General features: G+C 39.2%; 1 protein-coding gene across 4 annotated transcripts in view; it reads left to right on the top strand.

Moving 5' to 3' along the window:
• The window catches only part of ADAMTSL1 (ADAMTS like 1), a 475,795-nt gene that overhangs the window by 50,177 nt on the left and 402,132 nt on the right, over window positions 1–23,486 (top strand). For all 4 annotated transcript variants that reach the window (XM_062208161.1, XM_062208159.1, XM_062208160.1 and 1 more), the window contains exon 3: window positions 10,298–10,343. In XM_062208161.1, the coding sequence (XP_062064145.1) occupies window positions 10,298–10,343 (46 nt within the window). The remainder of the gene's footprint in view (window positions 1–10,297; window positions 10,344–23,486) is intronic.

Genomic DNA, 23,486 nt, shown 5'->3' with positions numbered 1-23,486 from the left:
TATCCTATGAAGTTCATCCACGATGAAGGTCAAAGGCACCTTTCAGTATGTCACATGTTTTTCTTAGACAAACGTTTTCAGATTAAACATTACTTGTTACAGAGAATCTTGTCTGTGATTTTTAAAAAATTTTTTGTGGTGGGTGGCTGTCTAGAAGCACATGAGGAGGGTGTCAAAATACCCATAACTTATACTTACTAAGTATGTTATAAACCAACTCAAATCTATTAGTATTAACAAAGTACTCTGTAGGAATATATACCAGAACATTTCTGACTGCTTAAAGCTGTGATGAGGATACAATATAGGCATGGTAGCTACTGTTGAAGAGGCCACAGTGCTAAACTGACTCTTCTTGTTGGGACAACACTCCCCCCCAGATAAAGTTACCAATCCACAGGGATCATTTGATTCTAGTAGAGAACACTGTAAATAATGGCCTTTCAACATGGAGTAAAACATAGAGCATTGAGGAAAGACTTTTTTTAGACACAAGGATGAAATAGAGCTAAGGACAGTATCGGAAGGTGGCGTTTGTGAAATCCAGAGAAGGGCAAGTCACCTACCTCCTCTTTCCCCCAACTTAGGTAAACCACAGCTAACCGCCTGCTGCCGCAGACTCCCGTTCCAGCCAGTACATTTTCAGCATCCAGACTGAACTGTATGTGAGGACAGTGAGCACTGAGGAATAGCCTCACACACAGGGCCCCGAGGCTTACACAACTTTCTCATAAAGGCTGTGCTGATCCATATCTGGCATTGCTTCCCCAAAGAGCCTCTTACAGTAATGTGTCTGCGCAAATGGAAAGAAGGCCGGCCGTACATTTGAACCTGGACCTCTCAAGTCTTCTCAGAATTTGTTGTTCCTCCAAGAGTCTTTGTACAAAGCCCAAGATAGTGTCTTAACCACCTCCGTGGGGTGAGGCAACCTCCTCCTGCTGTGTAGCTCTCTTAACTGCTGCCCCACTCATTTGCAGTTGGGAGGAAAGCAGTGCTCCAGCACCGTGTGGGATCCCTGCAGTGGTGATCTGCTTCTCTTGCTGAATCTGTGGTCATTTTAGGACCTACAGTCTACATGGCCCAGCAGCCTCTGAGCTTGAATTGTTTACGTGGTTTTAGGTTTCTTCTCCTGTAAAGGGCTCATAGTTTCCTTTTGAGTGACTAAAAGGAAAGGGATAGATAAGCCTATAGAATAGCCTATTCTTGCAAGTCTTTGCCAAAGAATCCATATTTGAATGGCAAGCGATATTCAGAGAAATATGGTAGTGACTTGTTCTTAATAAAAATATTCTTTTGGGAAATGATATTTGGAACATTGTTTTTGGAAATAAAAAATAAAACCTGAGATTTCAGGAGCCTAATGCAGCTGCAGTTGTCCTTAAGAACACTGGAGGGGGTTGTGGCATAGTGGGTAGAGCCACTGTCTGCAATGCCAGCATCCTGTAAGGGCACTGGTTCGTGTCCAGGAGCTCCACTTCTGATCCAACTCCCTGCTAATGGCCTAGGAAAAGCTAATGGCCTAGGAAAAGATGACCCAAGTGTTTGGGCCCCTGCTACCAACATGGGAGACCCAGAAAGGCCTCCTGACTCTTGGCTTTGGCTGGCCCATCCCTGGCCATTACAGCCATTTGAGGAGTGAACCAGTAGAAGGAAAATCTTTCTCTCTCTCTTTCTCTCTTCCTCTCTGTGAATCTGACTTTCAAATAAATAAATAAATATTATAAAAAAGAACATTGGCTTTTAAATACAAGGTAAGCAGACTGCCATGAAACTATTCCACTGGAAGCAAGGATACGTATGTCAACAGAAAGATCTGTTTATTTAGGGAGGAGATAAGAAGAATTTTAATCTAAAAGAGAGAGAAACTGAATCTATGTCTGTCTTGTATGGGAAAAGAGAGCAATCAAGGAGCTGCTACATCCTACAAAAAGAAGTTTTAGCTTTTCCCAGCAATTCATCTTTTCTAAGATTGTTAAATTATGATCATTGAAACTAAGGTAACATCAGGATTTTAAGAAGTAGAAAAGTCTGGATGGTTAATGTGTTAATGAAAGATAAAGTATGACTCAAATCTATCTTTCTATCATTACAAGTGATTCAAAGTCTGAATATCTCACAAACAATAACATGTGTCTGAAACTATTTGCATTTTTGCGTGGAGGAATTAAGTCAAAAGCAGAATGTGACTGGCTAGGCTAAGGAACTTTCTATACAAATTCACTCTAGGATATATTGTAATATTTATACTTTGTTCTTTCATATTTGAGCCAGTTCCTGAGTTTATGATTGGTTAAATACAAAGCTTACTAAATACCCTCCTATACTGTGTAGTTTGCATTGAGAAAATGCATTTCCTTGAATCCTCTGCTATCTGGAACCTGTAATCGTCCTCAGAGTAACTTGAACCGAGTTTTATAATGTTTTCATCTTCACCAGTGAATTTTGGAGAAACACTCAGATGTTTCATATCAAAGAACAGAAAAATAAAGAAGGAAAAGAGGGAGAGGGGGAGGAAGAGAGGGAGGCAAAGGGGGAGAGAGCAAAAGTGAGAGTGTGGGAGAGAGAGAGACAGAATATTTTTTACTGCTTCTCAGATGAGGCTTTTATGCCCAGATAAATGCATTCACACTTGGCAGGAAACAACTCCTTATGGTGGAATAGTCACTTTGTTACTTATGTGAAATTTATATTCAATTTTAATAAATTTGAACTTTGTCAAAACATAAGCTTCTCCACACTGGAGTTCTTTAGCATTGCATTTGCTGAAGAGTGTGGTTCTCTTGGAGATGTTCCAATGTGTATTTAGGGATGCTTTATTAGATGTGGATTTTCCAGAAGGGAAAAGCAGCTGATAAACAGATATAATAACAACAAGGTAAATTTATGCCCCAAGCTAACTCCCTGCTAAAGTTCCCACATTTCAGTTGGCTGTTAGTATACTATACATGAGTACACCTTGTCCGTTTTCTTATTATTTCATGTGCTTTGGAGTTAACAAAACCTGGGTCCTAGTCCCTGCTTCCCTCTTTTCTGTTTATGTAACTTTAAGCCTCATTGGCTTTCATGGCCTCAGTTTTCTTGTCTATTAAAATGGAAATAATAAAATGTTGCAGAGTTGCTGCTAAGATAGTGATATGTGCACAGAACACCTCACACTGGGTTAGATTCCCAGAGTATAACAGGTACTGAATAGCTTGTACAGGCCAATCATTCTATTATCTACAATTTTATAATGCCTTTCCATAATGACTAACTTGCCACACTTGAGCATTATCATTTAAAAAAAATATAGGAGGCAGAGAGAGAGAGAAACACAAAGAGACAAAAAGCTGCCATTTGCTATTTGACTTCCCAGTTGCCCATATTGGCAAGGACTAGGCAAAGGCCTGAATCAGGAGCAAGGAACGCAATCCAGGTCTCCCATGTGGGTCACAAGAATCCAATTTGAGCCATCACCACTACCTACCAGGGGCTGCATTAGCAAATAACAGGAGTTGGAGGTTGGAACAGAATTCAAACCCAGACATACTGATACCAGATGCAGGCATTTTAAATCATTAGGCTAAACTCCCACTCCCCTAAGTATTACCACTTTAGTATCTTATTTTAATCAAATCATATAAGTGCTCAATTAATAAAAAAGTATTACAATATAGTAAAGGGAATACAGTTCAGAGGCATATATCAATTATTTAACAATCAATGTTAGATATTAGACAATTACATGATATTATTTGCAAATTATTTGAATATTTTTCTTTGTTTTTTGTTTAGTTTTGTTTACTTTAAACAAGAAGTATTTAAATCTTTTATTTGTTTTCATTTTATTTGAAGGTCAGGGAGGTAGAGACAGGCAGATGGAGATCTTATACCCCAAATGCCCACATCATCCAAGGCTGGGACAAGCTGCAACCAGGAGCCCAGAACTCCATCCCCATTTCCCATGTGCGTGACAAGGAGTTAAGTACTTGGGCCAACAACCACTGCTTCCCAGGGTGCACATTAGCTGGAAGCTGGATCAGAAGCAGATAGCTGACGGCCAGTGCTGTAGCGTAGCGGGTAAAGCCGCCTCCTGCAGTACCGGCATCCCACTTCCAAGCTAGCTCTCTGCTATGGCCTGGGAAAGCAGTAGAAGATGGCCCAAGACCTTGGGCCCCTGCACCCGCGTGAGGGACCTGAAAGAAACTCCTGGCTCCTAGTTTTGGATTGGCGCAGCTCCAGCAGTTGTGGCCAATTGGAGAGTGAACCAGCAGATGGAAGACTTTCTCTTTCTCTCTCTGCCTTTCCTTTTCTCTCTCTGTGTAACTCTTTCAAATAAATAAATAAATCTTAAAAAAAAAAAAGCAGCAGATAGCTGGTACTTCAGTCAGACACTTGGATATGGAAATGTAGGTGCCCCGATTGGCAAGTTAAGCTGCTGCACCAAATGCCCATACAATAAATAAGAACTACTCAGTATCTCTTTATTGTCCAAGGATTCTTGTAAAATCTGTGTAGGTATTTGTAGTTTAAAATATCTGGGGAAATGCTCACTTAAATGATTGAAATAGATATTTTCCTACTCTGATTTGTTTTATTTAGTAAGTGGTATCTCTGTAACCCCCCCCCCCCCCCGGCAGTTTATCAGAGCTTCTGTCTATTATCACAGTTAGTGATCATGACTTTATACACTGGCATTGCCGTATCTGCTCAATAGATGAAGAAAGGCAAACCTTGACAGGAGAAGAGGCTTATGTAAGTAGAAAAGCAAAACCTATAATCCAGGTCCTCAAAGTCCTATCCAGAGTTGTTGCCATGATTCCTTTCATGGACATAAGATAAGGTAAAAAAAATTAATAAATAAAAGGAAAATGAAAAACATAGAGTGTTATTAGCTCAATGATTGACAGAGAACTCACTTTTTTTTAAAGCAAAAGTCATTGTTGTATCTTTTCAGTTTTGAAATTTCAGTAGCTTCACTTTGACTATTATGAAGTTAAAAATTAGAAGTTATTGCTCTAATCTCCTGTGATTCCCTACACAAACCCTAAATTAAAAAATAGGACTAATTGAAAACAAACCTATAAACATAGCAATCTTTCCATGCCTCCATGCCTTTCTTGTAGTTTCTCCTCCAAATATCCTTAACCCCCTTTCAGTATCTATTGTATCTGACCCCTATTTTGCACTAAATTTATCAGATATCAATACAATGCTTTCTATGTGCTGTTTACTGTATGAAAAGATTCACAAATGCTAGTTTAGTTCACCCTCATATTAACCTTAGGAGGTTAGTAATAATACCCCATTTTACAGATGAAAAAATTGTAGTACAGAAATTGAAGAACTGAGGCCAAGAGTTCAGAAAGAGGAGTCTAGTTTCAAAGTGGGTACTCTTAACCATTACACTGTGTTACATATGCAGCAAAAATTTCAAATTTGAAAAGTGTATCAAATTCAACAAACACTGATGTCTAAAATGGCATGCTACCAAAAGCCTCCCAGTTGTGGAATTCATTACATTGTAAATCTACCATCATCTGGAGCCTCGCTCTTATATTTTCAGCCTGAGAAACTTGATAGTTCTCAGCAATAACACCAACAACAGATCCTTTTCTTGGGAGTAGACTAACGATGACTCAGCTCATGAGATTAATATTTCAAACTAGAATGCCAGGTTATTAATTTATAACAAGGAATAATAGAACTGTCTATCACACGGAGCAGAGTACTCAGGTCAGCATGGCCAGCCCTCTCTGCTTCTCAACAACCTTGAAAATTCAGATCATTCTTGGCAAGTAGTTTGGTCAACACATTATTATAATTGGGGACATTCCTTGTATGAGCTTAATGTTCATCAGCATCAGCTAGGTTAGTGTGAGCCATTTATATCAAAGTAACAACGAACTTGACAAGGGGACATGAAGAAGCTGAAGTTCAGTTACCCCGTGTCTGTTACATTGCTGGGCTGGACACTGACACTTGTGTTTTTCTTTCAATTCTTTTTGAAGATTCCAGTGTCTGGCCATCCTTTCCTTTTCTATTTTTTTTTTTTATTGTATAGTAATATAGTCAGTTGAATTGTAACCAAGCCTGTCGGCCTGAGTCCTTTTCTAGCTCTCTAAGATGGACATTGTGTAATTGTGTTTTCAGGTGATATTTTCTTTTCATTGGTTCTCAATGACAAAAATACAGCATTTCTTTTTTTAAAAAACTTTTATTTAATGAATATAAATTTCCAAAGTACAGCTTATGGATTACAATGGCTCCCCCCCCATAACTTCCCTCCCACCCGCAGCCCTCCCCTTTCCCGCTCCCTCTCCCCTTCCATTCACATCAAGATTCATTTTCAATTCTCTTTATATACAGAAGATCAGTTTAGTATATATAAAGATTTCAACAGTTTGCCCCCACATAGCAACACAAAGTGAAAAAATTATAGCATTAAATAACAGTGTACAGCACATTAAAGACAGAGATCCTACATGATATTTTTAAAAAATTGATTAATTTTGTATGCAATTTCCAATTTAACACCAGGTTTTCTTTTTTTCATTTTCAATTATCTTTATATACAGAAGATCGATTCAGTATATGCTAAGTAAAGATTTCATCAGTTTGCACCCACACAGAAACACAAAGTGTAAAAATACTGTTTTAGTACTAGTTATAGCATCACTTCACATTGGACAACACATTAAGGACAGATCCCACATGAGGAGTAAGTACACAGTGACTCCTGTTGTTGATTTAACAATTTGACACTCTTGTTTATGGCGTCAGTAATCTCCCTAGGCTCTAGTCATGAGTTGCCAAGGCTATGGAAGCCTTTAGTGTTCGCCGACTTTGATCTTACTCCGATAGGGTCATAGTCAAAGTGGAAGTTCTCTCCTCCCTTCAGAGAAAGGTACCTCCTTCTTTGATGGCCCCGTTCTTTCCACTGGGATCTCACTCGCAGAGATCTTTCATTTAGGTCTTCTTCTTCTTCTTTTTTTTTTTTTCCCCAGAGTGTCTTGGCTTTCCAAGCCTACAATACTCTCATGGGCTCTTGAGCCAGATCTGAATGCCTTAAGGGCTGATGCTGAGGCCAGAGTGCTATTTAGGACATCTGCCATTCTATGGGTCTGCTGTGAAAAATACAGCATTTCTTACACTGAATTATATGATTAATTTTCTTAAGATAAAAAACTAAGTCATTCATTTTTTCTATTCCCCAAAGAAAGTTCATTTCATAGCACCAAACAGGGCACCTATGGATGTTTGTTGAGTAACAAAAGTGAATTAATGCATTTTGACTGTGAGCTGTGAAACCAGGTCATCTGGTTTCAAATCACAGCTCCAAAATTTAATGGTGGTATGACTTTGGCAAGTTATTTAACCTTTCTTTTTCTTTTTTTCTTTTTTTTTTTTTTTTGACAGGCAGAGTGGACAGTGAGAGAGAGAGACACAGAGAAAGGTCTTCCTTTTTGCCGTTGGTTCACCCTCCAATGGCCGCTGCGGCCGACGCTTTGCGCTGATCTGAAGCCAGGAGCCAGGTGCTTCTCCTGGTCTCCCATGCGGGTGCAGGGCCCAAGCACTTGTGCCATCCTCCACTGCCTTTCCGGGCCATAGCAGAGAGCTGGCCTGGAAGAGGGGTAACCGGGATAGAATCCGGTGCCCCGACCGGGACTAGAACCCGGTGTGCTGGCTCCTCAAGGCGGAGGATTAGCCTGTTGAGCCACGGCACCTGCCTATTTAACCTTTCTAAACTTTAGTGTTCTCATCTGTAAAGTGAATATGATAATAGTACCCTATCGCCCAGGATTTTTGAGATGGCTAAATACATTAATACATGTTACAAATTTATAAGTGTACCTGGAATTCCATAGCTATACTATTAGTATCAACATTCTCTCAGAATTTGATAGTATTTTTTAACTTATGTTTTCTGAAAGTGTAACTTTTTTTGAAAAGAGTACAGTTGCTTCATGAATTACGTGTCATCATTGAATGATTTATAAAATATCCATTATTTTTGTTATAAGAATTCAGTAAAATGGAAACTCCCATGTATTGCTGGTGGGAATATGTCATAATACAACCTTTATGGAATGCAATTTGGCAATATTTATTAAAAGCTTTGCAAAAGTTCATTCCCTTTAGTCCAGTAACTCCCTTTTTAGAAATTTATCTATTCAAAAGATGCGGTCAGACATTTGGATTAAACTTAAGCATGTGGAAATGGTTTGTCACACTCTCATTTGTCAAACCCCTAGGTGAAAATCCTTTAAATGACAAGCAGCAGATTATACAAAATATATCATATCATTTGATGGAATATTATGTAGCTCTCAAAATGGTGTCTTTAAAGTTATTAGTAGTGTGAGAAATTTCAAAAATAATTTTTAAGGGGGGAATAGGATAACCTGCAAAATTATATAAGTGGTATGATTTACTCTGCACTTAAAAAAATATATCATTCAGCCGGCGCCACGGCTCACTAGGCTAATCCTCCGCCTGCGGCGCCGGCACCCCAGGTTCTAGTCTCGGTTGGGGCGCCGGTTCTGTCCCGATTGTTCCTCTTCCAGTCCAGCTCTCTGCTGTGGCCCGGGAAGGCAGTGGAGGATGGCCCAAGTGCTTGGGCCCCCTGCACCCACATGGGAGACCAGGAGAAGCACCTGGCTCCTGGCTTTTGATTGGCGCAATGCTACGGCCACTTTGGGGGTGAACCAGCGGAAAGAAGACCTTTCTATCTTTCTATCTAACTCTGCCTGACCAAAAAATATATATATCATTCAAAATAAAGGTGATTAGCTTTAGATAAAGCAACTACAGGGGACTTCTGGTGTTTTTTTCTTTCTGATAATTTGCCTTCCAAAATCTCTTCCATGAGTATGTTTTCTAGAACTAAAAATAGTTTCTTCAGAATTATGGCTTTTTGTTTTTCAGAAGTGTGATTTTAAAAGACATTGAATATTAGTTAAATTTAATTTTTTTCATATTCAAGATCTAAAATTTTTTAAGATTTATTTATTTATTTAAAAACCAGAATTACAGAGAGAGAGGAGGGGTAGAGAAAGAGAGAGAGGTCTTCCACCTGCTGGTTCACTCCCCAGTTGGCTGCAACAGCCGGAGCTCGGCCGATCTATAGCCAGGAGCTTCTTCAGGGTCTGCCATGCAGGTGCAGGGGCCCAAGGACTTGGGCCATCTTCTACTGCTTTACCAGGCCATAGCAGAGAGCTGTATCAGAAGTGCAGCAGCTGGGACTTGACCTGGCGCCCATATGGGGTGCTGGCACTGCAGGTGGCAGCTTTACCTGCTCTGCTACAGCACAGGTCCCATCAATATCTAAAGATTTAAGTGAAGCATCCCTTCAGTTTTATGTCAAAAGTAAGAAGACAGTATTCGTTTAATAAAATATTTTTTTAGAAAACCTTGCACTTATATTTATTTGGGTAAATAACAGTGCAAATTTATAGGAATGTTTGCTACTACACTTTGAATAATTTGTGACTTTTAAAATTTGCTTTATATGAGTGATGTTAAATACCTTTTCCTTTGATTATTGTGTAATGCTCTTACATGTTTCACTGTTGGACTGTGGTCTTGTTACTTTTTTATTTCTTGAACTCTTTGTTTAGTGGAGCCTGTAAGCCTTTGACTATAATGTAAGTCAAAAATGTGTTATCTCAAAAAATTAAATTTTAAAAGTAAATATTTTGTGACATATTTTTAAAAATACATTATTTATTTTGAAAATTTTTGAAACAAGATGAACATTTACCTTTGAACTTCATAAAGAAATCAGTTTATATATGCCAGTTCTTTGTCTGTGCTTAATTTAGTATTTAGTAGTAATTCCTTAAAGAATCTTTGAAGAAAAGAGAGTCTTGGGACCTGTACTGTGGCATAGCAGATGAAGCCACCACCTGCAGTGCCGGAATCCCATATGGGCGCCGGTTCGAGTCCTGGCTGCTCCACTTCCACTCAGCTCTCTACTGTGGCCTGGGAAAGCAGTGGAAGATGTCTCAAGTCCTTAGGCCCCTGCACTCATATGGGAGACCTGGAAGAGGCTCCTGGCTCCTGGCTTCTGATTGGTGCAGCTCCAGCTGGGGAGTGAACCAGCGGATGGAAGACCTCTCTCTCTCTCTCTCTGCCTCTCTGCCTCTACTTCTCTCTTTGTGTAACTCTGACTTCCAAATGAATAAATAAATCTTAAAAAAAAAGAAGAGAGGCTCTTCCACTAATATTAACAGATCATTGTTTTTAATTGGAAACATAGTTCAAATTTTCAACCTCTTGGTTATTGATGAGATCTGTTTTTCTCTTTGTAACCTAGGAGCTGTGAAGGAAGAAATATCCGCTATAGAACATGTAGTAATGTGGTAAGTACAAGACTCTGTGATTGTGAGCCTATAATTTTTTTAGCACTGAATAGTGCTGAGAAGTTTTATGTATTCTGAACAGGGAATCGATCTATTTTTATTTCACTAAAAATTGTTTATTTCATGCTATACTGGTTATGCAGCATTAAAAATGACATTTTTAATGTTACTCAAAGTAAAATTTTAAATAACTTGACCAGACTGAAGTTAACTAGACTGTTTCAAAACAAGGACTCTCTGCATTTCCTCCCTGCTTTCTGTCTTTTCACAGATAAGTCTCATGAGAGATAAGAGATATGATAAAAAGAGAAATCATTTGAGGTATCAGGAGATAAATATTTGTTAATTAAACTCAGATTTGACAAATTGGTTCATTCATTCAATAAATATTCATTATGTGTGAAATGCAAATTAGTACAAAGATAAACAACATAGAGTGATTATTTTAAAACATCTATAATATAGTAAGTGATGTAGGAAAGGAAAATAGGTGTGCCCTTAACCATACTCTAGAGTGAAATATGACAGATACTGTAAGAAAAAAAGTAGAATGTTCTTTGCAAGTTAAAATAAATCAAAAGGTCTTAAAGGAAAAAAATGACTTGAGATAGGTCTTGGAGGCTGTGACTAACCCATTTTGGATGTGTGGGGATGACAATCAGTCCAAGTACAATGGACATAATAGGTAACTTTGAAGGGAGGGCTATTTAAGGTGTCTTCTAAGCAACAATTTTGATGGGATAATACATAGCAGTATGGAAAATTAAAAATTTGAAGAAATTGTAAGGTTGTATCATGAAGATATTTGAATGTTGGGCTTCCAGGTTTGCATTAGTGTAGTGAATAATGAAGTCATTAGAGGATTTGCAGTGAAAATATGATTCTGTAGAATTTAACTTTGGGATGTTTATTCATGTGAAAATTACCCAGGAACAGAAAATGTCAGTAAAAAGTAATGAGAAAGTAAGCTGGGGGAAAGAGACACAAGATGGATCAATGGTAAGGTTACTCTGCAAGACTTGACAAACATTAGATATTAGAGTGATGGATGGGAAGAGAATATAGGAAAAAAAAAGATACATGCATAGTTAGAGCCTTTGTACTCACTGAACCTGCTGCATAAGAAGTTCTTTCCTAAAGATTTATGTGCTTGGCGTTCTTCATATTCAAGTTTCAGTTCAAGTGTCACCTTCTCAAAGTGGCTTCGTTGACCACCTTTTCTGATATGTTTGTCCTATTACTCATCACCATCCTTCCCAATAGCCGTTCATTTTTTTCTTTCTTTAAAACCAAACTTATTTTCTCTCTACCAACATTTGTCTTATTTTGATCACTTGCTTTCTGTTTCCCCACTTGAGCATGTAAACTCCATGAGGGCAAGAGCCCTGTTAGTCTTGTTCACTCCCTATCCCCAGTACATAAGACTGTAGACTAATGCATGGAGCATGAATGTTTGTTGAGTGCAAAATTAGTATTCAGGCTTCTGGAAACATGTTAAATGCAATTATCAGAAACAATCAAGTCGGGAGCGTATTAAAGGCAGGAAAATAATAAACTCTATTAAGGAACACTATTGAGATTGACTTGAAGGCTAGACTTGTAATTGATATATTCAGCTAGGACATGAAGTTTTGATGTGGGAAGGAGGTCAGAGCTCAACCCTTAGAAGCACAGAGTACGAGACACAAAGTCTGAAGACTTGGAACCACATGTCAGGTATGGAATACAGAATGGTTAGAGGAGGGAACCTTGGACTTTTGTTAAAAGCCTTCAGATGGACAGAGGAAATAGAATTGTGTGAGCCACAAAAGCACAAAGAATTCCTGGAAGACATTCAATAGGATAAATGTTGCTAAGAGGTAAGAGACAGAGACAGGGAGAGACAGAGAGAAAGAGAGAGGGAATTTTCTACAATGTGTTAAAAACAAAAGCAAGAGTAGAAGGAATAATAAGTGTATAATGAGGGGGTGGAGTGGGTGAACATGAGTTATTTTCTTGGTCTGTTTTATGCAGCTATAACAGAATAGCAGACTGCGTAATGTATACACCATAGAAATTTATCATTCTTGAGGCTTAGGAGAGCAAGAGCATGGTACAGGCCCCTGGTGAGGACTTCCATGCTGCATCGTGACATGGCAGAGAGGCAAGCAGACAGGTGCAAGATAGAAAAAACAGGCTGATTCTTCCTCCTTACCAGGAACCCACTTGTGCAATGATTAACTCACTCTCGTCGTAAATAAATTAATCCAGGCACAAGGGATTGCTGGTTGGCTGGTTTCTAATGAGGTACCCCTGAGAAATGAATTGAAATAAAAGTAGAAACTGATAGGAGGAGGAAAGGTGCACTTGACACCACAGGTACTGGAAGAGAGAGTAATTGACAAGAAGAAGGATAATCTTGATAAAAGAAAATTATATGTACTTTATTCATAGGAGATAGAAGCAAACTGAGATAAAAAAGGTGAATATAGAAAGATTTTATTTTTTAAATATTTATCTATTTGAGAATCAGATTTACACACACACACACACACACAGAAAGAGAGAGAGAGAGAGAGAGAGAGAGAGAGAGAGAGAGAGATCTTACATCCACTGGTTCACTCCCAAAATGGCTGCAACGGCCAGAGCTGCACCAATCTGAAGCCAGGAGCCAGTAGCTTCTTCTGTGTGTCCCACATGGGTGCAGGGGCGTAAGGACTTGGGCCATTTTCTGCTTTCCCAGACCATAGCAGAGAACTGGATCAGAAGTGAAGCAGCTGGGACTCAAACAGGTGCCCATATGAGATACCAGCACCACAGGCAGCAGCTTTACCCTCCACACCACAGCACCGGCCCCACATAGAAATATTTGCAAAGAAGAAGTTGAGATTGCTCATGATGAACAAGTACAAGCTTTTCTATAAAGGTTTTAAGTCATCTACTGAAAATAAAGAAGACACATAGGGCTTCAGAAAGTGGTCACTGGTGCCCAGAGTAGCCATGGGAGAAATTGGGTAGAAGCCAACAAAACAAAGTAAAATAATGGCTGGGCATCAAAGTGAGTTAAAGTGAGGTTAGAGAGTGTGGTCTTAGGAAGAACATGACGAGTCAGATTTTAAAGCTTAGCAGCAATCCAGCTCACCTCTGAAACAGAAGGAGAGAAGAGGGACCATTGAAGGTTACCAATACAGATGAGATGGTACTAATGGTATCTTAAAGGTATATGATATCTGAGTAGGAGAATGCAAGGATCTAGAATTAATGATCATTGGGAGAAGGAGTGATCACTCAATAGAAGAATTTGCTTGTTAACTTTCTGTTTCTATTCAGGACAATGGGTGCCAAATAGCACAACTTGTGGTACAGCTTCTCCACCCTGCCTCCTCTGCATCCTACACAACACACACATCTCATTCAACTTTTTTTTCAAAAATGAAATATAGTGGGGCTGGCGCTATGGTGCAGCAGGTTAATGCCCTGGCCTGAAGCTCCAGCATCCCATATGAACACTGGTTCAAGACCTGGCTGCTTCACTTCTGATCCAGCTCTCTGCTATGGCCTGGGAAAGCAGTAGAAGATGGCCCAAGTCCTTGGGCCCCTGCACCCGCATGGGAGACCTGGAGGAAGCTCCTGGCTCCTGGCTTCGGATTGGCGCAGCTCTGGCCATTACGGCCAATTGGGGAGTGAACCATCGGATGGAAGACCTCTCTTTCTTTCTGTATAACTCTGACTTTCAAATAAATAAATAAATATTTAAACAATTAAATGTATTTTTTAAAATATTTATTTGAGTTTTTTGAAGATTTAAAATCAGAATTAGAGAAGCAGAGACAGAGAGAAAGATCTTTTATCCACTGGTTCACTACCCAGATGGCTCAATGGCCAGGGCTGAGCCATGTCACAGCCAGGAACCAGGAGATTCTTCCAGGTCTCCCACATGGGATCAGGGGCCCCAGCATTTGGGCCATCTTCTACTGCTTTCCCAGGCCATTAAAAGGGATCTGGATCAGAAGTGGAGCAGCCAGGACGCAAACAAGTGCTGATATGGGATGTTGGCATCACAGGTGACATCTTTACCTGCTATGGCACAAAGTTAGCCAGTAGTTTTTAACTATTTTAAAAAGACATAGACAGACTCTCTATTCGAAGTGGTATGAAAAGCTTTTTTGATGAAAATATGCTTTTGCTCATTTGCTTTCCTTATATCTTTTTTTATTATAGTCATATCTTAAATACCATTTTTTAAATTCAACTATGATGTTATAGAATCTCTTTATAATTCTTTCAAGCTTTTAGAATAGTGTAAAGGGTTCAAACCATCCTAAGTAGATGAATACCTGAAGAATCACGAGCAGATGTCTGCCTATTCTTTCCTTAAAGTTCTTCAAAAACAGCCTACAACTTCCTTGCTATTGTTATAAGCATTTTCATGGACACAGGCAGGCTGAGACTCTGACCAAATATTACTTAAAACCCATAGTATTACACGAGCCAAATCTTTACAGCTTGTAGAATCAAACTAACACTGAATTTTTTATGAGAACCTAAATTCTTCAAATAATTTGAATAATTTTTTTTCTGGATACTGGCCATGACAGAAACATCACTGCCAAAAAAAAAAAAAAAACAAAAACAAAAATCTCTTATAAGAAAGGTTCTCTTCATAATCACATTCTAGTTTTTCAAACTAATGAGTTCAAGACAATTCAGTTAAATACTCTGACTTAGATATTTGATTTGGAAAAACTGGAGAATCTCCTAGCCAAGCCTACAGGGTCACTCTGTAATCCCTGGACAACTTCCTGGGGGCACTTTTGGACCATTTTGCCTTCAAAGATTTGACCTCTTTTCCTATTTTTTTGTAGATCTGTTACATAAAATTTATTTGGGTTCTTATTCCCAAGGGCCAGCGGAGAAACAGAAAACCTTTCCCTGGTTTCCCAGTTGTTCTGGCTTGCCTGCAATATCAACACCCAGACTTTGAAAAATGTTACCAATCACTCTATAGGCACAATATCAATACAAGAAATTTAAAGGTCCCTTAGTATTGTCATAGTTCTCATAGTCGGGGTACCCTCATAGTCCTCTTAGCCTGTCCAACAGGACTGTTTTCTTTCCTAGGGACGTAGTTGGTCTAATCATTTCTACTTTATAATTTCCTGATTTTTTCCCTAGGGAAGCACCAAGGTCCTCTCTTCAGGAGCGAAGATTTAGTAAGGATACTTAGGGGAGAAACAGTGGATATGAACTAGCAAACCAAGTAAGCAGGTCATTTCAGTCACAGAGATTTCACCACAACTGAATGAATCCAGGAGGCCCCCACAAAGATCTCCTCTTCATGTTCATTCAACTCAAACCTAAATTTGAACCGATTGAACTGAAGTAGACAATATAAATTGACTATGAAAGTGTTTAGAATACTATTAAATTACTTATAAATTTTTTTCTTCACTCTCTTTTTTTTAAAGGTTTATTTATTTATTTATTTGTGAGGCAGAGTTACAGACAGAGAGGAGAGATAGAGAAGTCTTCCATCTCCTGGTTCACTCTCTAAATGGCTGCCAAGGCTGGAGCTGGGCTAATCTGAAACCAGGAGTCAGAAGCTTCTTCTGTGTTTCCCACATGGGTGCAAAGGGCTCACGCCCCTGGTCCATCTTCCATTGCTTTCCTAACCATTAGCAGGGAGCTTGATCAGAAGTGGAGCAGCCTAGATGCAAACCAGTGCCCAGGCCGGGGCTCAGGCCCCTTTGTTCCCGATCTTTAAGCTTTTCATGAGTTGGTATTTTGAAATTAGTGACCATCATTAGCAATATAACAGGTAAAAGTGCTTGTGGTAGCTGGTAGCACTCTTAAATTCTTTATTAATATTTGTTGCCCCGCTGGAACATCTCTCTTTTAATAAGGATTTATTTAGTTGTTTGAAAGGCAGTTACAAGAGAAGAGAGACAGAGAGATATTCCATCTGCTGATTCACTCCCCAGTGAATGGTAGGGATGGGGACAGGCCAAAGCTAGGAACCAGGAGCTTTTTCTGGGTCTCCCACATCGTGGCAGGGGTCCAAGCACTTGGGCCGCCCTTCCTAGGCTTATTAACAGGGATCTGGCAGTGGAGGAGCCGAAACTCAAACCAGTGCCCATGTCAGATGCTGGCATCACAGGCAGGGGCTTAACCACTGCTGTATAGTGCCAGCCTGGGATATTTCAATATTATTAAAACAAAACTACTTGTTGAATCCAAGACTTATCCTCCAGTTTAGGATACATTGAAAATAAGATCAGGACCCAGGTCTCCTGAAGCATTTGCTTTAATGGAGGAAGACAGATTACGAATGTTTATATTAGTTATTTCAAAGGGAAAATAGTGGGTGGTGATCAGTGCTCTACAAAGAATTAACTGATTTATGGACATTTCAGATTGGATGAAAGGGGAAGTCTGGAGTGTCATTTGAATGACAAAGAGGGCCCAGCTATGTGAACATCTGAGGAAGAGCAATGCAGGTAGAAGGAACAGCTGCATCAAAAGGGCTTGGTGTGTTGCAGGAATCAGACCAGCATATCCAGAGTCTAGTAAGCAAGAGAAAGTGTGTTGGAAGATAAGAAACAGTAAAAACAAGGGTATGCATGACCTAGATCACGAAGGACATTATGAAGTGTTTAGATCATATTTTAAGTATACAAGGTAGCTTCTGGACAATTTTTTAAAGATTTATTTTATTTATTTGAAAGAGTTACAGAGAGAGGTAGAGACAGAGAGGTCTTCATCCGCTGGTACACTCCCCAGATGGCCACAATGGCTGGAACTGCACTGATCCGTAGCCAGGAGCCAGGAGCTTCTTCCAGGTCTTCCACACCATTGCAGGGGCCCAAGGACTTGGGCCATCTTCTACTGTTTTCCCAGGCCAAAGCAGAGAGCTAGAGTGGAAGAGGAGAAGCCGGGACCAGAACTGGTGCCCATATGGGATGCTGGCACTGCAGGTGGAGAATTAACCTACTGTGCCACGGCGCTGGCCCTGTACATGGATGTTTTAAAAGTGCACCAAAATAAACCTCTTTTAATTACATTTTCCACATTTTTGAACTACATTTGTACACTGTTCTTTAATTTCCTTCTCTCTTCTGACAGGATATTCTTTCTGGAAGACTACTGATTTTTAAAAAATGAAAATTCGATCACCTTAAAATTCTGAAGATCTGTCTTTTCTCTGGCATCACGGGGCACTTCTAATTGTTTTGATGAGCTCCAGGTATCCTGGAACAAGAACTTTAAATCTCTTCTCTGGAAGAACTGCAGTATTACAATGGCTTACACTGGATAAAGTACATAAAAGCAGGCTTTCTCTACAGTGTTCAGTTTTTAGGCTGGACAGTGAGGTCTCTGGCAGCTACAATGCCTGGCTATTATTTGACCAGACAAGTGCCTGGCTGAAATTGCTATATATCCCCAATATCATATCCCAGAAGACCAACCAGTCAGTATCTCCCATAAGAAGTCTAACTTACCACAAAGCTGGGACAAATGTGGAATGGTGACTAAACTAATTATAGGAGTTCATGGTTTGCATGCGTGTTTCTTCTTCGTGAACTTGAAAAAAAATTGCTATAGCGAGAACAAAAATATATTCTTTAAGGAACCCATTGTCAAAAACATCCCAGTTTCCCTGATTTGGCCCACAGTTGGTTGTTTTAAATAATAAAATGAGACCAAGGGAAGCAATTTTTCAGAAGAAGGAAACAATGAGTGACTTTTATTGTTGCTCTGAGGACAGAGCCCCTGTCCTACCTATGATAGCATCAATGCTAACTACGGTTTGAGCATCTTGCAAACCATCTCTAAACCTACAGGCACAGCCTGCCCTGTGGACAACTGGAGGTTAATTTTGGTTCAAAACACACCATTTCCTTTTCACTAAACACTGAGCGTTTAGAATAATGGTTGAAAATATTCACAGCAGTTACTCTGGGAAAAAAAACCTCGTCTTTTATGACAACTGTTTTATCATTTGTGGCATAAAGAAATAAACATTTTTTAATGATTCACAGATCCCTTCGTTTTGGGGGTCTGGTGGCTGTAGTCTCTGTGCAGTGCTTGCTGCCAGGCAGCTGGCCAAGTTTACTGGGTGCCCCGCACTCCAGCGGGTTGGGTCTTCTGCCTTTCTTTCCCCCTCGACATTCTCCTGACTGCTGCACACATTGCGTGCTTAACGCTTTTCCTGACATTCTTTATTAGGCTCCTCGTTCTCTCTGCTTTTTCTTTCTCCTTCCCTGTTCTCAATTTCTTATCCTCTGCCTCAGCTGTTACTCTCTTGGGGGGTGGGGGTGGAGGGGAGTCTGCTATAAACACTGCTCAGGGAAAGGAACATAAGCTTGGGAGCTCTGTTACCAACTCTGTGTTGTAGGACAATCTGTTTTACTTCTCAGGACCTAAGTTTTCTAAGAAGTCATAATGTGGAAATCAGAGTAATAAGAAATAGGATTTATTCATATTAGTTCAATAATGGAACTACATGGGAGATACTCTGAAAATATTCTTTCTTCCACATTATCTTCACAAAAATAAGTGACAGCATTATAGGAGACAGGCCAATGGAACAACAACCCACAGTATCCCATCAACATTAAATATTTTGTTCCTAAAGAGTTAACTAAGGAAAATGTCACTCATGTTCTTAACTCAAGGTAGCAGGAAGAGCTATAAATTGTTGGGGAAAACTTAAAAGAAAATACATTCATATGACTGCATCTGCTTCATGGCAGCCTCTGGGGACATTTTCCCCAAAGCTTATTGCAGTTAGTTGTGTTTTTTTTTTTTTTAAGGTATATACCCAAAATAATTTCTTTAAACTTTTTTCCAGTTCATTTTATTTTTCTCAAAAACAAAGATGTTAGTGTCACAAACAGAAATGCATGAAATTGATCATATTTTCATTTACATGGGTATGATTCACTGAAACAAGATTTATAACCATATACCAAATGATACGATTTGCTTTTTTATAAGTTAGCATCATTCCATAAGATATCCAAAATGGCCTTTGAGTGACAAGGGCTGACTTTTCCCGATTGAAGAGTCACATGTCACATTTTCTAGTATCACACTCATGTGATACTGACTTACAGGCAGTCTCGTTCTTTTTTTGTGAATTCATGGCTAATGCCAACCATCTACTTTCCTAAGGCTCTTAGCAAGAACAGGAATGCCTATCTGTTCAGCTCAAAATTGTTTCCTTCAATATTGCCATGACAGTTGGCATACTGAGGCTCTCAGAAGACAAAGTTCTGCTATACTTTTTGCAGGTGTATCTCTTATCATTAATGGTGCCATACTGACTTCATGAATTTTTGAAGAAAAGAAAAATCCTCTATCAGTTGAACTTTCAGCTGATGAAGATGAAATAATGAGTGTATCATTTTGTACAACCTTGGTACTTCCTGGAGAAACGCTGACGTGAACCCATCTCTCAGTGATGTCCGTGACCTTGGGAAAGCAGCTTTCACCTCCTTTTGTCACAATCATCCTTATTGAAAAGGACAGATAAAGACTGATCACAGACCTCAAAGAAATCTTGGTAAAGTCACACATCCAAAGAATACTGAATTAGAGAGAAACTAGAATATTTCAGGTATCTGCCATGTACCAGACATGGTGTCTACTGACTTTTCAACCCCTCATTTAATTCTCACAACCACCCTCAAAAGTGAATGTCACCCTAACTTTACAGATAAAGAAATCAGAATATTGAAGAGATGAAAAACCTTATCTAGCTCTCATAGCTAAGGAATGGCCATGCTGAGTTTGTAAATGCTAAAACCCAGTCTCAGTTCACCATAACACAAGAGGGTGTAGAGATGATCTAAACCAATTCCTATTTAGCAGATAACAAAACTGAGATACAAAAAAGTTTAAGCCTCAAGCCGTATTTACAACATATGCTCTTTTTTTAAAAAAGAGATTCAAGCAAGTTTACTTTAGCAGTTGTAACTCTGTAAAACTTGAAGTATATGAACTGCTGAGAATTTTTAATGTAGAAATTAAGAACAGCAGCAACAGCAAGTCCAAGAATCCTTGCTGCTGCAAACACCCCCAATTCCCTTCCCTTTGGGCTCTGCCTGTCAAGAGGATATAAATTTATTAAGTCAGTGCTCTACAGAATGTAGTCCTACTTTCTGAATTTCAAAAGATGTATCCTGGCCTCTAGTGAACCAGATAGAAGCTTGAAGCAGGGATTTGACAGTGATTTAGAAAGAAATTACTACTGCAGTTCATCCCTTGGCACAGGGCCTTGTGGAATGAAACCAAACAGGCTGCCATGCATAGGTTACTAACGTGCAAATACTTGCCTGTGCTCAGCCTGGTTTCCTTGAGCCTAGAAATAATAAAACCCATCAAATCTTCTGATTAACACCAAGATGTGTTGAAATTCGAACAACATACACTCCGGGATTTTCCCTCTGAGGGCTCACTTGTAGACTTCTCCACTGAGTACAGTGAGCAAGGGCCATTAGTTACTTACTTAACTGACTTTTGTACTGCATTGTAATTCTAGGAATCATGTCTTTCTTGTTTTTCTCTTCATTTGAAGCATGTTCTTACTTTTCAGAGGCAATTGTGAGGTTCAAAGACTTTTCTATGTGCTCTTGCCATGTTTTTCTTTGCAATCTTGTGAGGAGCAGTAACTGCACATGGTTCTTAGAGGGTAGTTTGAGTTTCCAATGCAGTTTAGGGTTTTTGAGTGAAACCTGGTCATCACGGTGGGAAGCGGTGGGAAGCATTATTTAGATTCCTTGTCCTCTGAATCTTCACTCGGTAAATACACTCCACCACTCATATCCTATCATATGCCTTCCTCTTGTTCCAAAGCAGTATATTCCTTACCCGAAACTTCTTCCTTCTCCAAAGAGAAGTTTTAAAATGATATGTCGCTATATTTCTCTGTGTCATTTATAACTTTTTCATTTTCTTTCCTTTAAAATATTGCTGGGAATTGTTTACTTTGGCTTCCTAACAATATTGGGAGTAATACAGATAAGCCTCTTGGTTCTTAGAAGACCATAGTTTGAAAAACGATGTTCAACCTTCTTGCTATGCAGCCACACTGGTTTCTTGACTTGGTAATGAGGACTACAGAGCCAGGTTTCTAGGCACACTGCTCCTATTTCATCTGGAACATCTGCTTTTTCCTTTTGTATTTATTGGTGTTCTGTGCAAGATTTGTTTGGCATGGGAGGGAAAAGAGTTCTAGAACAAAGAAAGAGTTTGATAACCCCCTGCTTTATAATATACTCCCAAGCCATCACCTAGTTTGTGCTTGATTGTTTCTAGGGGAGAAATGCTCCATTTTATGGATTTTCTTTACAATTCTAATCGCCAGAAAAGTGTTTCTTTCTTTAAGCTTGTTTATTTATTTGAAAGCGTTACAGAGAGAGTGAGCGAGTGAGCAAGAGGATCGATCTTCCATCTGCTGGTTCGCTCCCCAGATGGTCACAACTGCAAGGGCTAAGCTAGGCTAAAGCTGGGAGCCAAGAACCTCATCGAGATCTCCCATGTGCACTTCAGGGGCCCAAGCACTTGGGCCATCTTCTGCTGCTCTTCCCAAGCTATTAACAGGGAGCTGGAGTGGAGCAGCCAGGACATGAACTGGCACCCACATAGGATGCTTGCACCATAGGCGGTGGCTTTATCTGCTACACTGCAGCACTGGCTCCAGAAAGTGTTTCCTATAGTGAGCTGATATGTACTTTCCTGTTACTGTTGAATTCAACAGATAGTAATTCACTATGTGCAAGACTTTGCCATAACAGACAATGAAAATAAAAGGATAAGACTATTCTCCAATCTTTTCAAACTGAAGGAAGAAGAGGAGAAATATAAAACTGTATTTATAATGCAGTGCATAGTAAGGTAAATCAGAAATGAAACGTATATGAGAAAAGCTTATCTCCTTTCCAAACAAGCAGAGATCTCAGATAAAGTAAAAAATTATAAAATCAATGACATTCAGGTTGAAGTGTTGTAAATATTTTTGTTTTTTTAATATGGAATACAGCAATTTTCAAAAGAACAAAAAATGATAGCATAGCCAGGTTCAAATGCAAAATGAAAATGCCCATGGACCAAAAACAGAGTGTAAATGCAAGATGGTGAACTGCCGATACCACAGCTTTTTGGCTCCAAAACACAAAGAAAGCAAACATTGGCAGTGGCTCAATACCAGGGCTAAGCTCATTTCACAGGAAAAGCAAGCCCTAAGCCAAGAAGAGAACCTGATGTCAGGAGCTTCTCTGTTGTGAAGAAAAGTTATGAGATAAAAAAAAAAAGCAACCTATTGCCTGGGATGAGAGATTTATCTGCAGTTGTGAATCTAAGAGAGGCTGTTTGGTGGACATAGCTATCAAATCATGAACTAAAACTTTACCAAGCTACACTTTAGCTCTGGGACTTGCAATTATAGATTAAAACCCAGAATTCCAGCATAATATTTGATTTTGGACTAGAGCTGTGTGAACCACATGGAGATAATCATAAAGCTATTAGTAGGCAAAAACAGAGAGAAAAAAAGAAAAATTAAAACCTTTCCACTACAATGAGCCTGCAAATAAAAATTCCAAGATACATGAAAGAAATATAACAGAAAAGCCAATGAAATTAATGTTCGCTCCAGATAAAATTGTATAGAATGATTTGACAAAGACTTTAAAATTGATAAAGTTGGTCCTCATTATTCAAGGATTCTAGTATTGTGAGCCCATCTACTCATTAAAGCTTATTTGTAACCCCCAAATAAATACTTGTGGTGTTTTTGTGGTCTGTCATGGGCTCGTGAAGAGTAGAGAAAACTTTGAGTTGCCCACAATTAATATTTGCAGCTGTGATTGAACAAGGTGACCCTCTGCCTCCTTGTTTCAAGTCTCATACTATACACAAGTGCTCTTCCTGCATTCTAGTCAGTTTCAAGTCTCCCACATTCATTCTTGTACATTTTGGGTCATTTCACGGGTTGAAATGGCTCCAAGCACTCTGCTGATGTACTGTACAGCATTTTTAAGCTCAAGAAGGCTGTGATTTGCCCCACATAGAAAATACATGTGTTAGATAAGCTTCTTTCAGCCATGAATTATAGTATTTTTGGGTGTGAGTTCAGTGTTAAGCAATCAACAATATAAGGGT

This window comes from Lepus europaeus, chromosome 12, assembly GCF_033115175.1.
Source record: "Lepus europaeus isolate LE1 chromosome 12, mLepTim1.pri, whole genome shotgun sequence".
Taxonomy (NCBI): Eukaryota; Metazoa; Chordata; class Mammalia; order Lagomorpha; family Leporidae; genus Lepus; species Lepus europaeus.
The sequence above is the reverse complement of the archived record's forward strand: the minus strand, read 5'-3'. Positions and strand labels throughout refer to the sequence as shown.